Source organism: Laccaria bicolor, genomic scaffold, assembly GCF_000143565.1.
Source record: "Laccaria bicolor S238N-H82 LACBIscaffold_25 genomic scaffold, whole genome shotgun sequence".
Taxonomy (NCBI): domain Eukaryota; kingdom Fungi; phylum Basidiomycota; class Agaricomycetes; order Agaricales; family Hydnangiaceae; genus Laccaria; species Laccaria bicolor.
In genome coordinates, this window is record NW_001889896.1 from 303,411 (window position 1) to 323,921 (window position 20,511).

At 48.3% G+C, this 20,511-nt stretch overlaps 8 protein-coding genes across 8 annotated transcripts; 5 read left to right on the top strand and 3 right to left on the bottom strand.

The window, feature by feature from the left end:
* Positions 1-241: 241 nt before the first annotated feature.
* On the top strand, positions 242-1,934 carry LACBIDRAFT_303794 (uncharacterized protein; the record flags this gene model as incomplete). The annotated part of the gene is made up of 5 exons (XM_001884270.1): positions 242-1,102; positions 1,156-1,335; positions 1,403-1,618; positions 1,703-1,768; positions 1,827-1,934. 5 exons carry the CDS (start codon positions 242-244, stop codon positions 1,932-1,934), a joined length of 1,431 nt encoding a protein of 476 aa, XP_001884305.1.
* Positions 1,935-3,016: 1,082 nt separating this feature from the next.
* On the bottom strand, positions 3,017-3,412 carry LACBIDRAFT_303795 (uncharacterized protein; the record flags this gene model as incomplete). The annotated part of the gene is made up of 3 exons (XM_001884398.1): positions 3,017-3,082; positions 3,132-3,169; positions 3,226-3,412. 3 exons carry the CDS (start codon positions 3,410-3,412, stop codon positions 3,017-3,019), a joined length of 291 nt encoding a protein of 96 aa, XP_001884433.1.
* A 1,533-nt stretch (positions 3,413-4,945) lies between these two features.
* Positions 4,946-7,368, top strand: LACBIDRAFT_303796 (uncharacterized protein; the record flags this gene model as incomplete). The annotated part of the gene is made up of 16 exons (XM_001884271.1): positions 4,946-5,107; positions 5,263-5,322; positions 5,408-5,515; positions 5,582-5,698; positions 5,775-5,802; positions 5,856-6,040; positions 6,090-6,225; positions 6,272-6,306; positions 6,367-6,477; positions 6,533-6,570; positions 6,626-6,659; positions 6,721-6,853; positions 6,905-6,994; positions 7,046-7,070; positions 7,130-7,276; positions 7,329-7,368. 16 exons carry the CDS (start codon positions 4,946-4,948, stop codon positions 7,366-7,368), a joined length of 1,449 nt encoding a protein of 482 aa, XP_001884306.1.
* Positions 7,369-8,555: 1,187 nt separating this feature from the next.
* Positions 8,556-10,843, top strand: LACBIDRAFT_303797 (uncharacterized protein; the record flags this gene model as incomplete). Its single annotated transcript, XM_001884272.1, has 12 exons — positions 8,556-8,585; positions 8,736-8,990; positions 9,054-9,173; positions 9,251-9,278; positions 9,329-9,513; positions 9,564-9,699; positions 9,746-9,780; positions 9,833-9,943; positions 10,143-10,323; positions 10,376-10,465; positions 10,517-10,748; positions 10,804-10,843. 12 exons carry the CDS (start codon positions 8,556-8,558, stop codon positions 10,841-10,843), a joined length of 1,443 nt encoding a protein of 480 aa, XP_001884307.1.
* Positions 10,844-11,735: 892 nt separating this feature from the next.
* LACBIDRAFT_303798 (uncharacterized protein) lies at positions 11,736-13,580 on the bottom strand (the record flags this gene model as incomplete). Its single annotated transcript, XM_001884399.1, has 2 exons — positions 11,736-13,111; positions 13,160-13,580. 2 exons carry the CDS (start codon positions 13,578-13,580, stop codon positions 11,736-11,738), a joined length of 1,797 nt encoding a protein of 598 aa, XP_001884434.1.
* Positions 13,581-14,646: 1,066 nt separating this feature from the next.
* Positions 14,647-15,474, top strand: LbCu/ZnSOD (Cu/Zn superoxide dismutase; the record flags this gene model as incomplete). Its single annotated transcript, XM_001884273.1, has 6 exons — positions 14,647-14,733; positions 14,793-14,926; positions 14,993-15,190; positions 15,242-15,263; positions 15,323-15,407; positions 15,461-15,474. The coding sequence occupies 6 exons, from the start codon at positions 14,647-14,649 to the stop codon at positions 15,472-15,474; spliced, it is 540 nt and encodes a 179-aa protein (XP_001884308.1).
* A 361-nt stretch (positions 15,475-15,835) lies between these two features.
* On the bottom strand, positions 15,836-17,689 carry LACBIDRAFT_330116 (uncharacterized protein; the record flags this gene model as incomplete). The annotated part of the gene is made up of 4 exons (XM_001884400.1): positions 15,836-15,873; positions 15,906-16,016; positions 16,226-16,280; positions 16,301-17,689. 4 exons carry the CDS (start codon positions 17,687-17,689, stop codon positions 15,836-15,838), a joined length of 1,593 nt encoding a protein of 530 aa, XP_001884435.1.
* Positions 17,690-18,343: 654 nt separating this feature from the next.
* Positions 18,344-19,885, top strand: LACBIDRAFT_399453 (actin-related protein; the record flags this gene model as incomplete). Its single annotated transcript, XM_001884274.1, has 9 exons — positions 18,344-18,385; positions 18,444-18,480; positions 18,533-18,538; positions 18,590-18,617; positions 18,670-18,708; positions 18,772-19,368; positions 19,420-19,636; positions 19,684-19,822; positions 19,875-19,885. The coding sequence occupies 9 exons, from the start codon at positions 18,344-18,346 to the stop codon at positions 19,883-19,885; spliced, it is 1,116 nt and encodes a 371-aa protein (XP_001884309.1).
* Positions 19,886-20,511: the final 626 nt, after the last annotated feature.

Here is a 20,511-nt window from a genome sequence, read left to right on the forward strand (position 1 = left end):
TCGAAGAGGAACAGATGATCACGTGCACAGCCTCTTCCTGATTCTAATCTGTCGCCGTAACCACTTGGCTATAGCGCCTTGCAATTCTAAAGACATGTTAGAGCTATGGATTGGTTATGGAAGGTTACCAGTTAGTGTTGATTCAATATTTAATTACAATCAATCAATCAATCACGCTCCACGTGCATCAATCAAAGAATGTGACAAACGCGTCCTTTCCTTCGCTCCACCACCTCACACAATGAGCCACGACGTCAACGACCACCGGCCACGTACCTCTGGGCGACGAGACATACCCCGTCAAAGATCTAACGAACGAACACAACCCTACCTTCTGTCGCGAATCACTCGAAACTTGAACTCCCTCGCACTGAACTCTTTTGGCTCGTTGTTCTCTGGGCCTTCTCCTTTTAGATATCAAGTCGAAACCGAAAACGAAAACGAACGTGCTGCTGCTGCATACACCCGGGATCTTTACCCACCAGAAAGGAACGTGACTCTAGGGTTTTGTGATAACCTCAGGAAGAACGGTGACGACCAGGTTTGGCAAGACAACAATGACGCAAGTTCTGATCAAGGCTTCTCTCGCTCGAGTATGCTGAAAGACTTGACTCCCACTCCAACGCGCGCCACTACCCCAAATTACAATTTGAATGCAGCACAAACACGTTTCCCTGAGGTTAAGCGGCTCTTGAATAGATTTGCTGGCTCGGCGACTCCAACGGCTTCTATCACTGTCTCCGGCGACCCACTGGCTTCGTTTTATGGTTTGGACGCGCATTATCAAGGAAAAGAACGAGATTTGACCCACGCTGAGTTTCTCGAGCCTACGATGACAACAATGACTTTTGCTGCTGCTGCTGATCCTGCTTACTCTGCCAACGCCCACGCTACCTCGGACCTCGAAACGCCACCCCTCACCCCGGACTCTCTCAACGAACACACATTCTTATCTTCTGCGTCTTCGAACGATTCTGACAACGAACTCTCCGTCGAAATTCTGCTATACCCCACCGAAGAAGATAACGAAGACACTGGCGGCCTCTATCCTCCTCAATATACTCAAGAAATCAAGGAAGGCAAGAAACCTGAACGTGACATCGTGCGTCCCCTTGCCTTATCATTCACCTCTCCGCCCTCAAACAACTCTGGTAGTGCTACGAAACGTTGATTCAAGATATACCCTCAGCAGAAGACCCACTCTCCAACCAAGACCTCAACACGCCCATGGAGGATAAAGACGAATGGTACGGTCTGGAATACACTCTCGAGCTCAGCTCGCGCGAACGCCATCCCTCCGACACGCAGTCCTTTTCTGCCGGAGAACATTCCAAGGTTGCATTTCTCCATTCTCCGTTCTCTCCCACCCGTTTTTCTCACATACCCCTTTTATTCATTGTAGAGCCGCGAATCATGGGCTCTAATCCACCGCGGCACGATCCACCCCTTCTTCGAAGACGAGGACTACCACCAGTGGAAGAACTGGCATCGCTATCTTGACCGACAGGACGAGCGGAGGAAACATAAGAAGGGTTTTGAGTTTAAGACGAGGGCGAAGGATCTTGCGTGGTTCTTTGCTGATGAAATGAGGACGAGGGATGTTATGTATTGGCAAAAGGTGCGCTCGTCTTCAAATTCAGGGCTGGCCCCCTGTTTTGTTTGTGTATGCGGGGATGCTGATGTACGCCTTGGATGTATGTAGGAGGTGTATAACGCTGTTGGGAGAGAGGTGAAAGATCGGCTTAATTACCTTGCTGCTCATCGTCCTGTACGTTTCCCACTTTCTTCCCTCAACCCTGCATCTTACATACTTTCGATTGTAAAAGGACCCGTACTACCCACGAAAGAAACACGACCTTGGATGGTACCTCAAGCATTCTCGGTCGGTCGCGTGTCTTCGTGAGCTCATGCCCATTCCGGTACCTGAGGCCTGAGAGCCCTGTGGAACTGGAGGGATACTTTTGATACTTAGAACTTAGATGTCAACGACGACTCGTTGCTCAGGCGAATAACCCACTGTACAATTTTTGATCGGGCACTTGTAACATGCATAACGGAATCGGAGCAATAACGCGCATATATTGTATTTTTAAAAATAACGGTTGTGGCTACAGACTTGAAGTCTTTGAACATTTCCACTGAATACCAGTGGGTCAAACTCTCAGTGAATCAGCGTTGTGCCGGTTGCGCAACTGTTCTGAAGGTCGCCGACTGTCACTGACTGTGACATTTCGCAACCAAACATGACCGCGACTTTGCGGGGTGCCAGGGGTGTCCTCATATATTATGTAATGTAATTTTAGGTGTAGACACTTCTGAGATTTCGAGGTGGATTTGACTTTCTCACGATCTACAGTTGACTGTGAGTCTGTGACCTAAGGTCGGTGACGCAGAACAACTGTCACAGGTAGCACGCAAAATGGATTGTGGTAGATACGGAACATGACATAGAGGAATCTAGAACAGTGGTAGATACAGAATATGATGTAGGAATAACTGTGCAGCGTTAGAAGACCACGCAGTGCGATATAGCACACGCCCAGAGGTAGGACCCCATGGCACCGCGCAAAGTTGCGAACGTTTGACCGTTGACGACCTTTGGTGACTCTCTCACGATTTACGGTCGGTGACTGTGACCTCAGGTCGCCGACCCGCACAACGCTGCAGTGAATGCCATCGTTTGAAGCAAGTGACGAGAACGAGGGTACTTGATGTCTAGAGTCCCAGTCGCCAGAGCAGTAGAGACAAGATATTGAAGTTATTTTACAGAATACTCGGCGCAATTAGGCAGCGCGCAGCAGCCATGACTCGTCGAAGTACGTTAACTTGAAGTCAGAAAAGTGAGCAAGTAATGTTCTCACGTGACCTGACGCGAGAAGCACATTTGGAAAACAACGACAAATTGAGAGGTCCAGAATAAGAAGAGACGAGCAAGAGGTGGGAGCTACTGATAAAATTCCGCTACGAGCTGGGAGTGGAATCAGATTCAGGAGATGGACAAAATCTAACGCTTCTTCTAAGAGACAGATGGGCAAATTATAAGTTTAAACCAGGGGGTAGCAATGAGTATAAGCAATGCCATCTGTATGGAAGAGTCGAGTTAGTTGAAATTAATGAGGGATGTTGCGTACTGATGATGTTACTGTCGCAGCAAAGGACATGTTGAGGGCTTTTGAAGACGCGTTAGAGTTCCAGAAGCCAATCGTAGTAGAGCGGTCGACTTACCAAGAAAATTCATCAGTAATGGAAATGCAGTTGACGAACCCTCAACGCCGATACGGAAGGTAAACCGGCAGCACACGAGATTTCCGACTAGGCACGGAGTGAGACCTCCATCGCCCGAGGTAGGAGTGGCAACGGCAGCGAGAGCGCAAGCAGACTCAGTGACGATGAGAGCGAATTTAAAGAACATAGCGAGGGTGAAGTGCGAGTGAGGGTGAATTGTGTGAGGATCGAACGACTGTGAAAATGCAGGTGGCACTGGTCGGATACTAAGCTGAAGCAAGATCACTGAGGTTTTTATACATGATAGCTCTTTACATAAATTCTTAGCTAGCTACCTGCTTCTACGCATTCTATAGAAGCCTGAGCGTAGATACCAGGAACTGCTATGATGGGTCAGACTTTGGAATGTCGTTTGAAGCAAGTGATGTTAGTCGCTAGAGCAATGAGGTGACGATGAGTGCGATTTTAGAAAACATAGCGAGGGTGAAGAGCAAGTGAGGGTGATTTGTGTGAGGATCGAACAACTCTGAAAGCAGGTGGAGCTGGGATCAGGTGGAGCAAGATAATTAACTGACCGTTTCTTTAGGTTCTTAGCTAGGTACCTGCTTCTGCAACTTCACAGAGCAGACTGCAAACTCCGGCTTTCGCGGTTTCAGAAGGCAGAAGGTATCGATCGGCGCCTAGATCAAGATAAGTATAGAGTCATCACTGTTCGAATTTTGAGAAAGGTCGCTCATTGCGAGATTTGAGCATATCTCGTTCAAGTTGCCCCAATTTTCGACTGCGAATGCAATACGAATGGCCGCGTCAAAAAAAGGTCCCGCCGTTGTTTGTTTCTCTGAACCAAACACGTCCCCAGGTATCCGAGTCACAGCATTGTTTTGGCGACTGCCAGCGCCAACGATCCAGCAGGAGCTGCGCTGTCAGTAGAGGCTCGGCATGTCGGATTACACTGTTTTGGGGCGACCCTCTCCCAATGAAGTACCATTGTCAGAGTCACGGTATGTCATATCTCACAAATGTATGTACTTATCATATAGAATGTTGATAGAATGCATACAGCTCGAACAGGTGCCAAAGGGTTCCGAGTCGTCTACGAGAGTCGTGCCAGATGGAAGGTCGGGAAGGCAAACATACGACGATGATGTCATTAGTACCCGGCTGCTGAAGAAAAAAGTCGACCCTAGCAAGACCCTAGTGTTGCTGAACAATCCCGACAACCCCGGGCCCTGGTGTGCAACTCTACGACATCACCAGACCGTGCTCGTCCGTTGGCTTGAGTATCGAGTGTATGGTGACGTACCTTCATTCCTAGAATCCTACATTAATTGTCATTCGTCCAGGTCATATACGACTTTCGTGGTGACATGGTCAGTGTCACGTATCATATTGTGGGATGATAGACAACATTTTCAGCGAAGTCGGCCATTTTTAGATGCTCAGCGGACACCCTGCAACTTGGGCGTCTTCTTGGCGGCTTGCCAGCGCTGAATGAACAGCCTCCGAGTGGACTCCCGACTTCCCACGTTCAAGGTGGATAAAGGGCAGATGAAAGGTATATACATCGCACTCGGCATTGGAAACTCTTTCCTTTCCTCCCGATGCCTTCAAGCCTACAATTGTTGCTTGCTGCCTCGATTGGTGTTCTGTACATTATACAGAAGGTTATAGCCTACCTGCGCGCGGTTAGCGTGATACGGTCAGTGCCTTGTATGACCCCATGACCCAGCGATGTAGTGATCATGATATTCCAAACTTGCATCTAGTAACTATCCAACCGCTTGTACACTTCTACTTCCCGGAGGCAAGGCGGCTTTCTTTCTACCAGCGATTCCAGGCATTTCCCCCGGAAATAATTACTATTTCACACAAAAACACGACGGTGACTCTAACTCTAAAGCTCCCTGATGCCATATTGATCAAAAGTCGTTTAACTCAAACCAGTCTTTCAATATTTTAAATCAGATGTTTACTACTATGTCAGTTACCTGAACCCTTGGGGCTTTTTTTCTCCCCGTGGCTGATGCATACTATCAGATATCCCTATGGCCAAATGTGAAGATTGGGCTCATTCTCGCGGATCCCGCAGCCATCAAGGTTCAGTCCTCAGCTTTGCGAATCAGGCAAATTTTTGAAAAGAATCGCCCAGGAAGTAACTTCGGCCCGTACACGCTTTCCTTAGCCTCTCGAAGATTACGAGCCGCTCAAAATATTCGGCCCAAGTATCCTCACTTCGGAAGGAGAACAATGGAAGAGGTACCGAAAAATAGTTGCACCTGCTTTCTCCGACGTAAGTCTGCGATATTCTTCCCCGCGCTGGTCGCTGATTTACAGTGGAAAATAAAATTGTCTGTAGCGAAACTACAAGATGGTGTGGGACGAAACTGTTAGAATCGTAAACGGCTGTTTCGACACCTGGGGAGATCGAAAGGTCGTCGTCGTCGACCATTGCCTTGCGGACGTTACGTTGCCAGTACGTTCCCTGATGAAAACTGTGCACAAGCAAAGCTAACGCCTACCGTGCATTGCTTCCGTATTAATCCGTAAAGATCTCCCTTGGCATCATCAGCGCTGCGGGTGAGTTATACTGTGTAACTTGGAAGACATCATGATCTAAATCATTCCTTGAGGTTTCGGTAAAAGACTTGAATGGGATGATGACTTAGCCCCAATTCCTGAGGGACATAAGATATCATTCAAAGAATCCATCGACATCGTCAGTTCGAAATTTGTCAACAGAGCCGCGTTTGCGGATTGGTGTCTCAACCTCACAGAGGATGGGCGCAAAATCAAGCTCGCGTACGATGAATTGGCTGTAGGTCTGCACATCTCTATTTAACGATGACTGAAGATTGTACCCGAAGGCTTACATGTCTGAGATGGTCAAAGAACGTCTTTCCATGGGCAAGAGAGAGCATAGCGACCTGTTTAGCAATCTTCTTGCCTCGAGTTTCAGCCACGAGTTTGGAGCTACGGCATTGACTGAAGCTGAGATAATTGGTGCGTGATTTTCTGCCGTCGGATTCGCGGGACTGAGACTTTCTAGGAAATATCTTTGTATTCTTACTTGCTGGTCATGAGGTTCGTGTCAGTCCCCTCGATAGCGGCTAGCCAGATCTCTTAATTTTTAGTATTCTCCAGACTACAGCCCACACTTTGTGTTTCACTTTTGCACTTCTCGCGCTCTACCCAGACGAGCAGGAAGTACTTTTTCAACACATCAAATCCGTATTAAGCGACGGCCGGACGCCGGTATGCTATTATTCATCAAAGTAGTTGAACTTGATTACTTATTCAATGACCACAGGAACATAAGGATATACCGCTTCTAACACAGTCAATGGCGTACGTTCGAAGTTGAGGTGGATCATCGCTTCACTCACTGACTTGGAATTTGTAGCGTATTATTTGAAACATTGCGTTTATACCCAGTTGTGAGCGATAAAGTCTGGGTTGTTTATTGATGCTGAAGCTAACATTCTCCGGCTGAACAAGGCTACTTTTATCCTGAAAGAAAGCGCAGAGGATACCACGTTGAACGCGAGTAACATCCGCGGTGAAAAGGCCACCATCCATGTTCCCAAAGGAACACTACTTCAAATAAGCCCTGCGGGAGTCCATTATAATCGTATACTTTACTTTTGAGTATTTTTCTACGAGCGAACTGATTGATTTTTAGCGCGGTACTGGGAAGACCCCCATGCGTTCAAACCGTCACGCTTCCTAAATCCCGATTGGCCACGCGATGCATTCATTCCGTTTAGCGCCGGTAAGCATTCATCGTTATGCACTCCGTACCATCGGCTAGAATAAAACGCAGGTCCTCGCGCGTGCATCGGACGGAAGTTTGTTATTCCCCGTTTCCATTAATTAACATCCATGGCCTGACGGATTTGCGTCGTAGATTCTTTGAAACGGAGGGCATAGCCATTCTCACAATGATTGTAGCAAAATACAAGATCACCGTGAAAGAGGAACCCCAATTTGCTGGCGAGACATTTGAGCAAAGGAAGGAGAGAATAATGAAAGCGTACGCAGCTATAACGTTGACGCAAGTTCAAATAATCTCACTCGCCCTCCCAATGCTGATCGAGACGCTATAGGCCAATCCGTGTCCCTCTCGTCTTCAGTCGGAGACATTGATTTTTCTACTTGGTTGTACCAGATTAGCAAATCCTTTCAATTGTATTCAATTGCAGGGATTGGCACCACTCAGCACCGCAGAATTCTATACTGGGAATGCAGGACAATCCCTCTAATATTTTGTATCTCCGACGGAGATGGAACTCCCTCTCGCCGCCACTTTCGCCAACAAAAATGGCGGGCATACGTCCACCGTCAAATGTGCACCTAAAAAAACTCCCAAGCTCAAACAACATGCAAATTTATCGACAAATAAGTTTCCCTTCTCGTCATCGTTAATCCCCCCCCGTAAAGTTACTTGTGCAGCGGACTCAAATTTGGGTTCCGATTTCCTGTTTGTACCAAAGCTGTCCAAATTTACTGGCCCAAAACAGTGTCAGGACCTACATACTTTGGACCACGTTTTGGCATGCTTCCGTCGAAATATGTCTGAACTTTCACCCGCCTTTCGTTACTAGTCCCAAAGCCTTGTCCATTTGGCACCTGGCTAAGCACTTAGATTTTCAAATTTCTGTCTAGAATAGCATCCAATGGGACTTTTAGGAGTCCCGCTATTTCTCGCCACACTAAGCTCGTGTACTCTATTAGCCCAAGATTGAAAGAGCTCGTCGTCGACTCGTCCTGGACGTTCCCACGTTCTTCCCTCACCGCATCCCAAACCGCATCTTACGTGAGACCTGACGAAAGAAATATGACCTTGGATCCAGTTGCGGCTGAGTTGCGTGTCTCCGTGAGCTCATACTCATTCTTAGCCGACTTTCGCGGTCACGAGGTCGGCTATTTTTAGGTTCTCACCTTGTTCTCACCTGTTCTTTTCTGCAACCTGCCTTCCCAGCGCTGTGGCAGCCTGAATGAACAGACACTTGAAAGGGAATGTGCTCCTGAATCATCTTCCCACGTTCAAGAGTGGACGAAAGGCAGATAGTTCCCAAACCCTTCAATCCTTTCCCAATGCCTTCAGGCCTACAATTGTTGCTTGTTGTCTCTATTGGTGTTTTGCTTATTATACAGAAGGTAATAAGCTACCTGCGCGCGGCTAGCGCGATACGGTCAGTGCATCAATGTGGCCCCACGAGCGACACACTGACCATGATATGGCAGTAACCATCCAGGTTCTTGTACACTATTAGCTCCCGGAGGGAAGGCAGCTTTCTTTCTACCAGCGATTCCAGGCATTTCCCCCGGGCATGATTACCATATGGTACAAAAACATGATGGTGACTCTAACTCTAAAGTCCCCTGACGCCACATTGATCAAAACGTCGTTTTACCAGTTTTTCAACATTTCAAGTGGGATGTTTATTCCTATGTCAGCTACCTGAACCCCTGGGTTGTTTTCTCTCCCCGTCGCTGATGCATACTATCAGACATCCCTATGGCCAAGTGTGAAGACTTCTCTCATTCTCGCGGATGCCGCAGCCATTAAGGTTCCGAAGTCCTCAACTTTACGAGTCATGCAAATGCTGAAAAGGAGTGCCCAGGAAGTAACTACGTCCCGTGCACGCTTTCCCAAACCTCTCGAAGATTACGAGCCGCTCAAGATATTCGGCCCAAGTATTCTCACTTCGGAAGGAGAGGAATGGAAGAGATACCGAAAAGTAGCTGCACCTGCTTTCTCCGACGTAGGTCTGCGATATCATTCCTCGCGCTGGTCGCTGATATACAGTGAAAAAAACTGCATGTAGCGAAACTACAAGATGGTATGGGACGAAACTGTTAGAGTTGTAAACGGATTTTTTGACACAGCCTGGGGAGATCAAGAGATCGTCGTCGTCGACCATTGCGTTTCGGACATCACGTTGCCAGTACGTTCCCCGATGAAGACTGCACGCAAGCAAAGCTAACGCCTACCATGCATTGCTTCCCCATTAATCTCGCAAAGATATCCCTTTGCATCATCTGTGCCGCTGGTGAGCTCTATTGTGACGCTTGAAGGACATTATTTAAATCATTCATTGAGGTTTCGGTAAAAGACTTGAATGGAATGATGACTTAACCCCAATTCCCCAGGGACATAAGATGTCATTCAAAGAATCCATTGAGATTGTCTGTTCGAAATTTGGTCACCGAGCCACGTTTGCGGATTGGTGGCTTAACCTCACAGAGGATGGGTGTAGGATCAAGCTTGCGTTCGATGAATTGGAAGTAGGTCTGCACATCTCTATTTAACGATGACTGAAGGTTGTACCCGGAAGGTTTACATGTTTGAGATGATCAAAGAACGTCTTTCCATGGGCAAAAGGGAGCATAGCGACCTGTTTAGCAATCTTCTTGCCTCCAGTTTCAACGATGAGTTTGGGGCTACAGCACTAACTGAAGCTGAGCTAATTGGTGCGTGATTTTCTGCTGTCGGACTCGCAGGACTGAGGCTTTCTAGGAAATATCTTTGTATTCTTATTTGCTGGTCATGAGGTTCGTGTCAGCCCCCTCGATAGCCAGATCTCTTACTCTTAGTATTCCCCAGACTACAGCCCACACTTTGTGTTTCACTTTTGCACTTCTCGCTCTCTACCCTGACGAGCAGGAAATACTTTTTCAACACATCAAATCCGTGTTAAGTGACGGCCGGACGCCGGTAGACTATTATTCATTCAAAGAAGTTGAACAAGATATTTACTTATTCAATGACCACAGGAACATAAGGATATGCCGTTTCTGACGCAGTCAATGGCGTACGTTCAAATTTGAGGTGGATCATCACTTCGCTCGCTAACTTGGGATTTAAAGCGTATTGTATGAAACATTGCGTTTATACCCAGTTGTGAGCAATAAAGTCTGGGTTGTTAAACGACGCCGATGCTATCATTCTCCGCCTGAACAAGGCTACTTTTCTTTTGAAACAAAGCGCAGAGGATACCACATTGAACGCGAGTAACAGCCGTGGTGAAAAGACCACCATTCCTGTCCCCAAAGGAACACAACTCCAAATAAGTGCCCCCGGAGTTCATTATAATCGTATACTTTATTTCTGAGCATTTTCTTTACCAGCGGGCTGATTGGTTTTTAGCGCGGTACTGGGAAGACCCCCATGCGTTCAAACCGTCACGCTTCTTAAATCCCGATTGGCCACGCGACGCATTCATTCCGTTTAGCGCCGGTAAGCCTTCCTCGCCATATACTGTGTGCCATTGGCTAGAATAAAATGCAGGTCCTCGCGCGTGCATCGGACGGAAGTTTGTTATTCCCCGTTTCCATCAATTAACACTCCATGGCCTAACGGATTTGCGTCGTAGATTCTTTGAAACGGAGGGCATAGCCATTCTCACAATGCTTGTAACAAAATACAAGATTACCGTCAAAGAGGAGCCCCAATTTGCTGGCGAAACATTTGAGCAAAGGAAGGAGAGAATCATGAAAGCGATCGGAGCTATAACGTTGACGTAAGTTCATATAACCTAACTTGCCCTCCCGACTTTGCTGATCGAGATGCTATAGGCCAATCCGTGTCCCTCTCGTCTTCAGTCGGAGACATTGATTTTCCCTTGTGCGAGATCAGCAAATGTTTTCAATGCAGGGATTAGTACCACTAAGCACTGTAGAATTTCCGAGTCAATACACTGAGAATGCAGGGAAATCCCTCTCATATTTTGTATATTCAATGGAGATGGATATCCCTCATCGCCCGTTTGTCGTTCATTGGGTTTTGTGGAATTTGGGTGAAGTTCTGGACTTCGTCGAACTGTGTCTGAACTTTCACCCGGCCTTTTCGTTGCTAGCCTTGTCTTGTCCATTTGGCATCTGGCCCAAGCACTCAAATTTCCAAATTTTTGTCCAGAATAGAGACCAGCGTCCAAGGCGACGCTAGTACTAGCTCCTCTCCCGCTCTCCACAAGGGCTAGCTCAACAGCCCTAGCCCGACACCAAAAATTAAAAAATCCCCATATATTGTATTGTTCAAAACCAAGTAGCTAGTCTGTGCATGTGCATAGTATGGTAACGGGTAGTTCTACGTAGTGTGTGTATGTACTAAAACAAAGGGCATATGTAATAATGTTATGAATAAAGATAGTGCGATGCGGGTGTGGTGGTGAGGGTATAGTGTGTGGTATATGGTGTACAAATGCGGTATATGCGGTGGGTGGTGGTGGGTAGAATACAATGTGGTCCATTGGCCGAGTTCAAGGAAGTGGGGTTGTAGATGGGCAGCAGGGGCAACTTTTCCGGACGAAAAAAAAAGAGGCAAATGAGTGTGGAAATCAAGCACCAAAGGGGGCTGAAAGATGAAGAAGGGGCGGTGTGGTATAGGTGACGGGGGGCATTGAGGGTTGTCCGAGATCAAATTGACATCTAAGGTCAAGAAGGAAAGAAAGAAAAACAAAGGAAAAGAAAAAAGTTGTCCAAGTCGTTGGAAGTTTTGTCTCGTCAAATCAAGCCGACAAGTTCATCACACTTGAGGGCGGTCGTCCATGAGCAGCATGATGCGCGTAACCACCTGAAGAGGACGCAGACGGCTTGAGCGATCCAGCAGCAGCGCCCCACATCCGTGTAAAGAACCCACCACCAGCTGGACCCTGAGCAGGACCCCGCCCAGCACCTCGGCCCACACCACTCGCTCTCAAGCTCTGCGGTGGGGGTTGGAGCAGTGTCCCTGCACGAACTCTTGCCGTACCCCTCCTCGGTTTGTAGTTCGAGCTATTGCCGTTGGGCGTACAGACCGCGCTGCTGGAGGAGGAGGAGATGATGGGCATAGTCACGCTAGACCCCATCCCTGACCCCTTGGGAGAGTCTGTTTGAGAGATGGTAGTTACGGAGAGGGAGACGGCAATGGTTACCGAGGAGGAAGATGATGAAGAGGACTCTCGCTTTCCGCTTCCACGACGCGGGGAATCGACGACAGTGTGGATGGACGATGTGTCGCTAGAGTTGCGTGCGCGTTGGGTAGCATGGGCTTTGATGACGTGCAGGGGGAGTGCTGTTCCTGGCAGCCTCAGCGGCTTCTTGACCCCGCCCACTCCGGGTTTAGAAGCGACTGATAGTTTTTCGTGAAGCTCGAGGTGCGAGGACGAAGCCGCGACGACGTGGACCTGTTGTTGATCCTCAGTCTCATCGTCAGACTCATTGCTAGTCCATCCCTCAGAGCTAGAAGACGAGGACCCAGTGTCTTCGATCAGAGAAGCAACATCTGACGAGGACGAGGAGCTGGAAGATGCTGTAGACGTCGTCGAAAGGCTGTTGTACATTGGCTGTGGCACGCGGGAGTACGAGGCAGAGAGGTGGGCCGTCGACAGACGTTTTGCGATTCCTCGCACGGCGGTGGTTAGTATCCCGCCGCCGCCACTGCCGCTTCCTGATGGGGTCGGCGTGGAGTAGGCGTTCAACCGTTCTCTTCTCTCCTCGCCTGCGACCGGGGGCGGCGTTAGCGGCAGCTGTACTCTTTTCTGGCTGTTTGAAGCTGCCAGATTCCCACCTTTTGGTGCTGGAGTTGCGAGTTGCGCTTGTGCTCTGGCCTTGCCAGCTTTGGACACCCTGTCGACCGCCGACGCTCTTGCGCTACTACTGCTGTATTCACCTGGGGACGGTGCGACCATGAACGGAGCAAAGAGAGCGCAGACCTCGGGCTCAAAGAAGCGGAGATCGTAGTCTAAGAGATAAAGAAGCTGCTTCTCCATGAGATTGACCTCGTTGACATCAAAGAGAACAGCATATTTCGCCCAATGCGAGTTCTTGGGAGAGGAGTCGTTGAGGTACTTGGCTGTCACAATTAGCGTGGCGAGGAAGACGCGGTGGCGTGTGCATGGCATGCCTGTAAAAGGAGTTTAGCAATGAAAAGAAAGGGGTAGAACAAGCTAACCTTTCGCTAAGGAAGGGAGTCTCGTACGCAATCGGTCGAGATAGACAAGCGTGGTAAGGAGCGTGGTGACTTGGACATTAGAGCACTTAACGAGATGAAGAATGAAGTTTTCAAGAGAAATGAGAGTCGATACAGGAGGGTTCGAAGGGGTAGTGGATTCTGCGTCTTGATCAGCGAAAGTCACCTTGAGTGGAGTTCGCGGCGGCGTGGGGGGAACACTCTGCGAAGTTGGTGACGGCGAGAGTGGAGGACGGCCATCTTGCTCGTCGTCAATTCGGATGACTTTTGCAGCTTGGCGGGCAATGTAGGTGATCATGTCAATCGAGACACGCCTCCCAACGAGGTGGATGAGCAGGGGGTTGTGAGCGGAGCAGGGGAGCAGCGAAGCGGGATGCCTCCTGTTCGCGTATGAGTCTGCCATAGGGCGGGAAGGATCGGGGGAGTAGAATGGATGAGATTATCGTATTACCCCGTCAAGGGATGTTATGGGAGAAAGAAAGAAAGAAAGGTAACATGATATCCACTCTTACTGCTTTTCTACGATCGGTGAAACCCCTTTCACCGATCACAGTCGCGTACGAGTTCTTGGAAGAAATGGCACGTCCGCTATTGAAATCCGTCGAGCACATCATCGCTAGTGTCATGTTCATCGTAGTAGTCGTTGACCTGTTTGTCGGGGACATGAACTGGGAGTCTTGACTTGATCAATTTAAAGTTTTAAACGTTGAATTGTATCTGCACGTGACCGCGTTCCATCTTCCGACTCGTCCCAGCCTGTTCCAGCATCCTCCACAACTCTTCTTCTGAGGCCAGTTCCCTGTGTCTTTTTTTGGCTATTGCCTCCATCTTTCTGTGACCAGGATTAGTGAGATATGAAAATATACACTCAGCTGAGACCCCGACGCGTTCAACGGCCTGCAGAATGAACTAAAAATATAACTCCGGGAGGACCGACAAAATTCTATATCATTGCGCATGTGTTAGTATGCGTTCTGATTTTGAGAGATCTCCAAGTTTCAGGCATTCCAGTGCAAAGTCAGGAGTCGGGTAGTAGGTGCGATAAATATAGATCATCATCAACGCTTTCTTTTCTTTCTGTCAACACCGTGACCGAAGTAATCACCAAAAACCAAATACTTGAGTATCAACGTTCTTAACGCTCCAAGCTTCAGCGCTCAGCTTCAAGATCTACATTTCTCGTCATTTGAGTTCGATGGCATTTACTGTTAGGGAACTCTTTGGGTTACCTTTGAAAGCTGTTCAAGGTTCAGGCGTGCACTGCCCAATGGCTGCACAACACCGCGTTGGATCGCAGGCGCGAGTCTTTCTGCGAGATTGCAATGACGCTCATCCACGCTGTGTTCAGGGTCAAAACCGCTTCTTAGGCAATTCGGGTATTAAGCTGATCTTTACCCTTCCACCACATTGTACATAAACCTCAAAGGAACTGCGAATCTGTTGTCTTTATCGCCCATCACCAATCCAACATGATCTCCTCCCTTGTGTTCCTCTCGTTTTTTGGTGTTATATTGGGATTCGTGGAGGGTTCAAACTTGCCATTCACTCCTCACAAGGTATGTCTTTGTTCATACTTGGAAATAGCCGCATCGACTCATCGCTAATTTGCCTCAAGGCTGTTGCTGTGATGAAAGGCCCATCTAACGTCACTGGGACAATAACGTTCACCACGACGGCGCACCATTCTCTTACAATCGTTGGGAATCTAACGGGTCTTGATCCTTCTGCCCAGAGGGGCCTACACGTTCAGTAAGCAACCTGCTCTCCAAATTGTAATGGGGGCACACACGATATTCACATTCTTATCTGCAATAGCGAATTCGGTGACGCCACTGACGGATGCGCATCCGCGGGCCTCCACTTCAACCCTTTCAACAAAACACATGGAGCTCCCACTGACCCAGTTCATCACCTCGGTGATCTGGGTAACATAGCTTCAGACGCTAATGGTGTTTCCCAATTCACAATCCTAGCAAGAGGGTTATCTCTCAAGGGACCACTTACTATACTCGGGTACGTCGTCTTTTTGACTCACCGTCTACTCTTTGTTCACCCGAATACCAGCCGAACAATCGTACTCCATGCTGTGTGTACAACTCGGCTTTATCAATGTCATACATATACTAATCGATTAACCGTCAACAGGGTACTGACGACCTTGGCAAGGGAGGTTTCAATGACTCCCTCACCGTTGGACACTCAGGCGCACGTTCAGCTTGTGGAATCATCGGTAAGGTTCTTCTTCGTACATTGTCCTATGCTTACTTTGTCATGGCGTCATAGGTTTGTCTGGCTAACTAGCCCTTCTGAGACGAACATCATTCTTACGACATTGAACGACCACATTGGACATATACTTTATTCAAGAACTCTACGAAGTCTTTAATTAGTCACAAAATGCTGCCTACGAGTACATAGCTCGAACTATTGGCATGTCTTATTGAGACATTCTGAATAATACTAATATCGCTACCTTTCTTCGAATTGAACACTGCACTTGTCCCTCTATCCTTCGCCATTAAAGATTTATCTCACGCATCAGAAAGGTTTGCTTTCCGCCGCCTGGTTGAGTGATGCCAGGAGCGATGCAAGTTGGAAGCGACCCTAGCTGTCGCTGACGACACTAAGGATCATCGTCAGAATGCTTGCCAGCCGCTTCTAGCAGGAATGCGACACCTTGGCGCAGAACGACACAGCTTGAAAAGGTAGGTCATGTCAAGATACGCACGTGCTTCATTGTGTGCAATCACTTCGTCCGTACAAGGGGTTGGAATGGAGATGCTGACAAGGGTAAAGAAGTCGAAGTTGGAAAGTGGGATGAGGAAGAGCTCGTCAGTGGCTGAAAATAGTTGAGCTATCAATCGATGTCAAATGGGAGTTCTCTCCTCTGGACCGAGCTCGGTTGCTGATGTTCCTAGGTATCACGTTGACAGAAGCCATTCACCGTCGAGGATTCAGAGAAAGCCTCTCCAACCGATGACAAACCTCCGTGATGTTCTGCACCATTTCAGGATCCAATACCTCGAGACCCGGTTGTTCAAAACTCACATCCTCTAGACTCGGGAACAGCGCCAAGAAGAGTGGAACGGCATCCAGCACCTCTCTATCAGCGTGGAAGCTCACTTGATCGGTTGTATACACGCTGAGCTTGGTGACACGGCGAAGCGCAGAGATGCTACTTCGATTAGTCCCTATAAACGGTGATACATGTTGTAGCATCCATTGCGCGACTGCAAATTCAGCTACAAATCTGAGACCAAGGTGAATGTTATCGGTCGAATGCATAGTGTAATGGGCAATGACAGAGAGCGCCGCGTTGAAGTCGTCGTAATCCATGGCGACTTCAGGACGGTAATCCGATATAACGGTGACTGACGACAGGCGTTGGAATCGGGGAAATGGTGATTTGGCATTCAGGAGCCAGTAAGTGAACACTGGTTGTGCTTCGAGTTTAACCAATTGAGGGAGGAGTGGTCCAAAGAAAAAACGAGGATAGGAGAGAGGTAGCGGGACATATATCGCCGTGAGATGGAGACGTCTGATTGAGAGGTGGCGCAAAAGGAAAAGTATCAGGACCGTGAAGTCGACTGGGACCCAATAATTCACCTCTTCGTGGCAGGTCAGTTCAAATTCATAGAGGGACAGTAAGGTGGTGGACGATAGGATATCCTTCCAGATGGCTGCATGGTCCTTGCAGCTAGATTTGAATGAAAGAGTGGTGATAGACGCGGTGTTGGTTTGAAAAATAGACCGAATCCAAGGAATGAAAGGACGTTGGAGGATTACCTGTGAATGGATACGGAATTCGCTGAGTTTTTGGCAACCATAGCTTATCGAGCTAGATTGAGGAGGTGGGCTAGGGCTCCAGCTTGGGAAAATGGAGAGCACTCCTAAACCTCGTCGTTGATGTTGGGAAGAGTTCAAAGTGCTACCAAGTGACTCTTGAACAACTGGTGCGGTCCAGCGGGTGGCGTTTTGAAGCGAAGCTGGAAGAGGATCGCTGTGACTGGCCCTGTGTACTCGTAATGTTGTGCAACCATTCTCCAGAATGGTGTTCAAAAGACCCAAAAGATTCTCCATCCATCTCTGTGCATCTCTGCTGCGTGAGTTGTTCAGAAAAAGGGAAGCAAGCCAAACTTCATATCCCCCAAAGTGGAGATCGAAAACTGTGACTTGTGGCAAACGGGTCACAAAATGGGTCATGGCTAGAAAGTTGGGATGTAGGTCTTCAAAGTTAGAGTTGGGGCAAAAGACGATGCTTTCAACGTCTTGTACGAAAAGTGCGGTGGCGAGCGCACGAAGCACATGCTTCGAACTGTTATGAAGGGAAATATGTCCGGTATTGAAGCTTTTGATGCCATGTCGTTCGAGGAGGATGGGGAGGGCACGGTAGTGGAGGTCTGTGCACGTCAGACCGAGTTGTAAAGCTGACTCGTCGTCCAGAGCGTCAACGATCTTGTAAAGCAGCTCATTTGGGATTCTGCATAGCCCGAGGGGGTTTGAAGCTTCCATTAGTATACAGTCGAAGTCGTAAGAGTGTTTTCTTCTTCAGGGTATCATTGGGTATCGTTTAGAAATAGTGGTAGACAACTGTGCCGCAGCCTCAGGGAGGGCTACCGCTTGACCCAAGATATGCAGAGGGTCTTTCCTGAGTGCGTGGCAGCGCAGCGTATAAGTATGATCGGGCCAACGACTCGAATCACTGTTGATCCTTAAGACTCGCTCGAGATGGAGTACCTCTCTGTTCGCAGTGACAGACGAGGATATGTCGAGATTGGACTGGTAAGTGGTGGCGCAAGGAAAGGGTTCAAGATGGGTCCAACAAACTGGAGCGGCAGTGCCAGCGTCTGCTGTGCCTGGTTTGCACGATGCACAAGGTTACATAGCTCCCTGTATGTATCATGGACGCAGGTGAATACTGAGATTTGAGACAAGTCAAGCACCTTTCAATGAAAAAGATTGCAGGGAGCGGGGAGTTGGAGAAAGCGGGCCGTCGTCCCACGATCGCTTCAACCCCCGATTCTACTCCAACATCATCATGACGGTCCCTCAAACTTTCCGACGATAAGCTGGCCATTTACTATTTGTCTGGCTGAAGGTTAGACGCTGTAGTACGGTCACAGTATCCAGAGCGGCACTTCCCAACTTGTAGACAATTCGCCATCGATGGCGGAACCCGACAATTCAAACGCAGGTGTATTGGACATCGTGCGTGCTTTCGTTGATCAGCTCGGATGGAAATGAACTGATTGGGCTACGTCTTCAGGTCATTGATATTGGGTCTAGCAATTGCAAGCTTGGCTGTACGTTCTCTTGATTCAGCCAAAGAATTCGGTCTAACAGACCGCATCTCAGTCGCTGGTACTTTTCCGTGTCACTACGGACTTCGTCGATGACATACATAGATTGCAGGAGACGATGATCCTCAAGCTAATTTACAGTCAGTTTGGCTTTGGCGCACCGAAAGGACGACCTGACGCTTTCTGCAACAGCTCTGTCCTTTGCCAGTTGCAGCACTCGTCATACATCGGGTATGCACCATCTTTGAGCCCATAACACAAAAGACTTATCAATTCATTCCGCGTCAACTTTAGCCGTATGGCCAAAACCCAACAAGAAACCGTCACGCAGACGTACCCCATTGTGGATGGCATCGTCTCAAATTGGGATGCAATGGAAACTTTCTGGACTCACGCGTTCTATGATCAATTACGCGTATCACCAGAAGGGAAATCGGTGTTGGTCACCGACTCGCCTCTTAACTCCACACTCAATCGAGAAAAGATGGCCCAGATCATGTTTGAATCCTTCAGCGTTTCCGCATTCTACGTCGCCATGCAAGCTGTTCTCTCTCTCTATGCATCAGGCAGGACAACCGGTGTCGTGGTGGACTCTGGCGAAAGTTTCACTCATAGTGTTCCTGTTTACGAGGGAATTCCCCTTCGACACGCGATACAGCGGACCGGTATTGCTGGCCGACGTTTAACGGATTATACGTGGACAAACCTACTGGAACGTGGATATTTCGTTGGGCCCTCTGATCGACAATGCGTGGAGGCCGTTAAAGAAGAGTTGTGCTACATTGCCCTTGACTATGAACAGGAGTTGCAATGTGAAGCCGACCCAAATTATCTGACGGCAAAGACATATCAACTACCGGATGGTAAGTCGATCACGATGGGGAAGGACAGGTGAGTTCTCCATCCTTAGCTTCATCTTGCGCGTCAACTGATAATATAAAGTTTTCGCATACCGGAGCCACTATTCCAACCTTCCTTACTCGGACTGGACATATTTGGTGTCCACGACGCGACCTACAGCTCCATCCAAAAATGTGACATCGATGTCCAAAATGAGTTCTACAACAACATTGTCCTCTCAGGTGGAAACACTATGCTTTCTGGCTTCCGCGATCGCATGGTTAAGGAGCTTACGGCTCTCATTCCTGCTAGTATGGGGGTTCGTCTGCGTTTCGAATGCTTAAGTGACATATTGACCCGGCGCAGCTCTACATTGTAGCACCTCCTGAACGCAGGTTCTCAGCCTGGATTGGAGGGTCCATCATAGGCTCGATGGGCAGCTACCGCGATCGATGGTGTTCCAAGCAAGAGTACGAAGAATCAGGTTCTGGGATCATTCCTCGCAGTATGTAAAATTCCAGTCAGCATTGTTGGCATTTACCTGACATCGGGTGTAGAGTTTGCTTGAACGATGGCTGCCCTCGGGGAAGAGATTCTCGTTAGCGGCACATGTAAACGTTGGCAGATTCTAGTGTTGCGCATGCTGAGAGAACTGGAAAATGACTAGTAGGACATTTGGATGCATATTTCGCAATTGATAGGAGGTTTAGAATACACACGAGGATCATTCCGATGATCACAGAAATCGGTCTTCTTCTCGATGTAGGCCCAGTACTTACATTGAACATGCAATCATACATAAAGACACTTGAAACGTTCTGGTGCGGATGGGCAAAACATACACGAGCAGCCAATATTTGTGAAACAATAACCCTTGGTAAACATAGCACATCTACACACCAATGTGTCCCAATTCGTTATCGTATGAAGAAAGCTTCATCTCAACAGTTCTTTCACCATCCTCGTGCTTCATTTGGGATTTACAGCAATTGCCAACTGGGGACAGACCTCTGTGATGTTCTGCCTCATTTGAGGGTCCAACACCTCGAGGTCTGGTTGTTCGAAACTGACATCCTTTAGACACGGAAAGAGGGCCAAGAAGGGTGGAACTGCATTCAGTACCTCTCTGTCAGCGTGGAAGCTCACTCGGTCGGTTGTATACACGCTGAGCTTGGTGACACAGCGAAGCGCAGA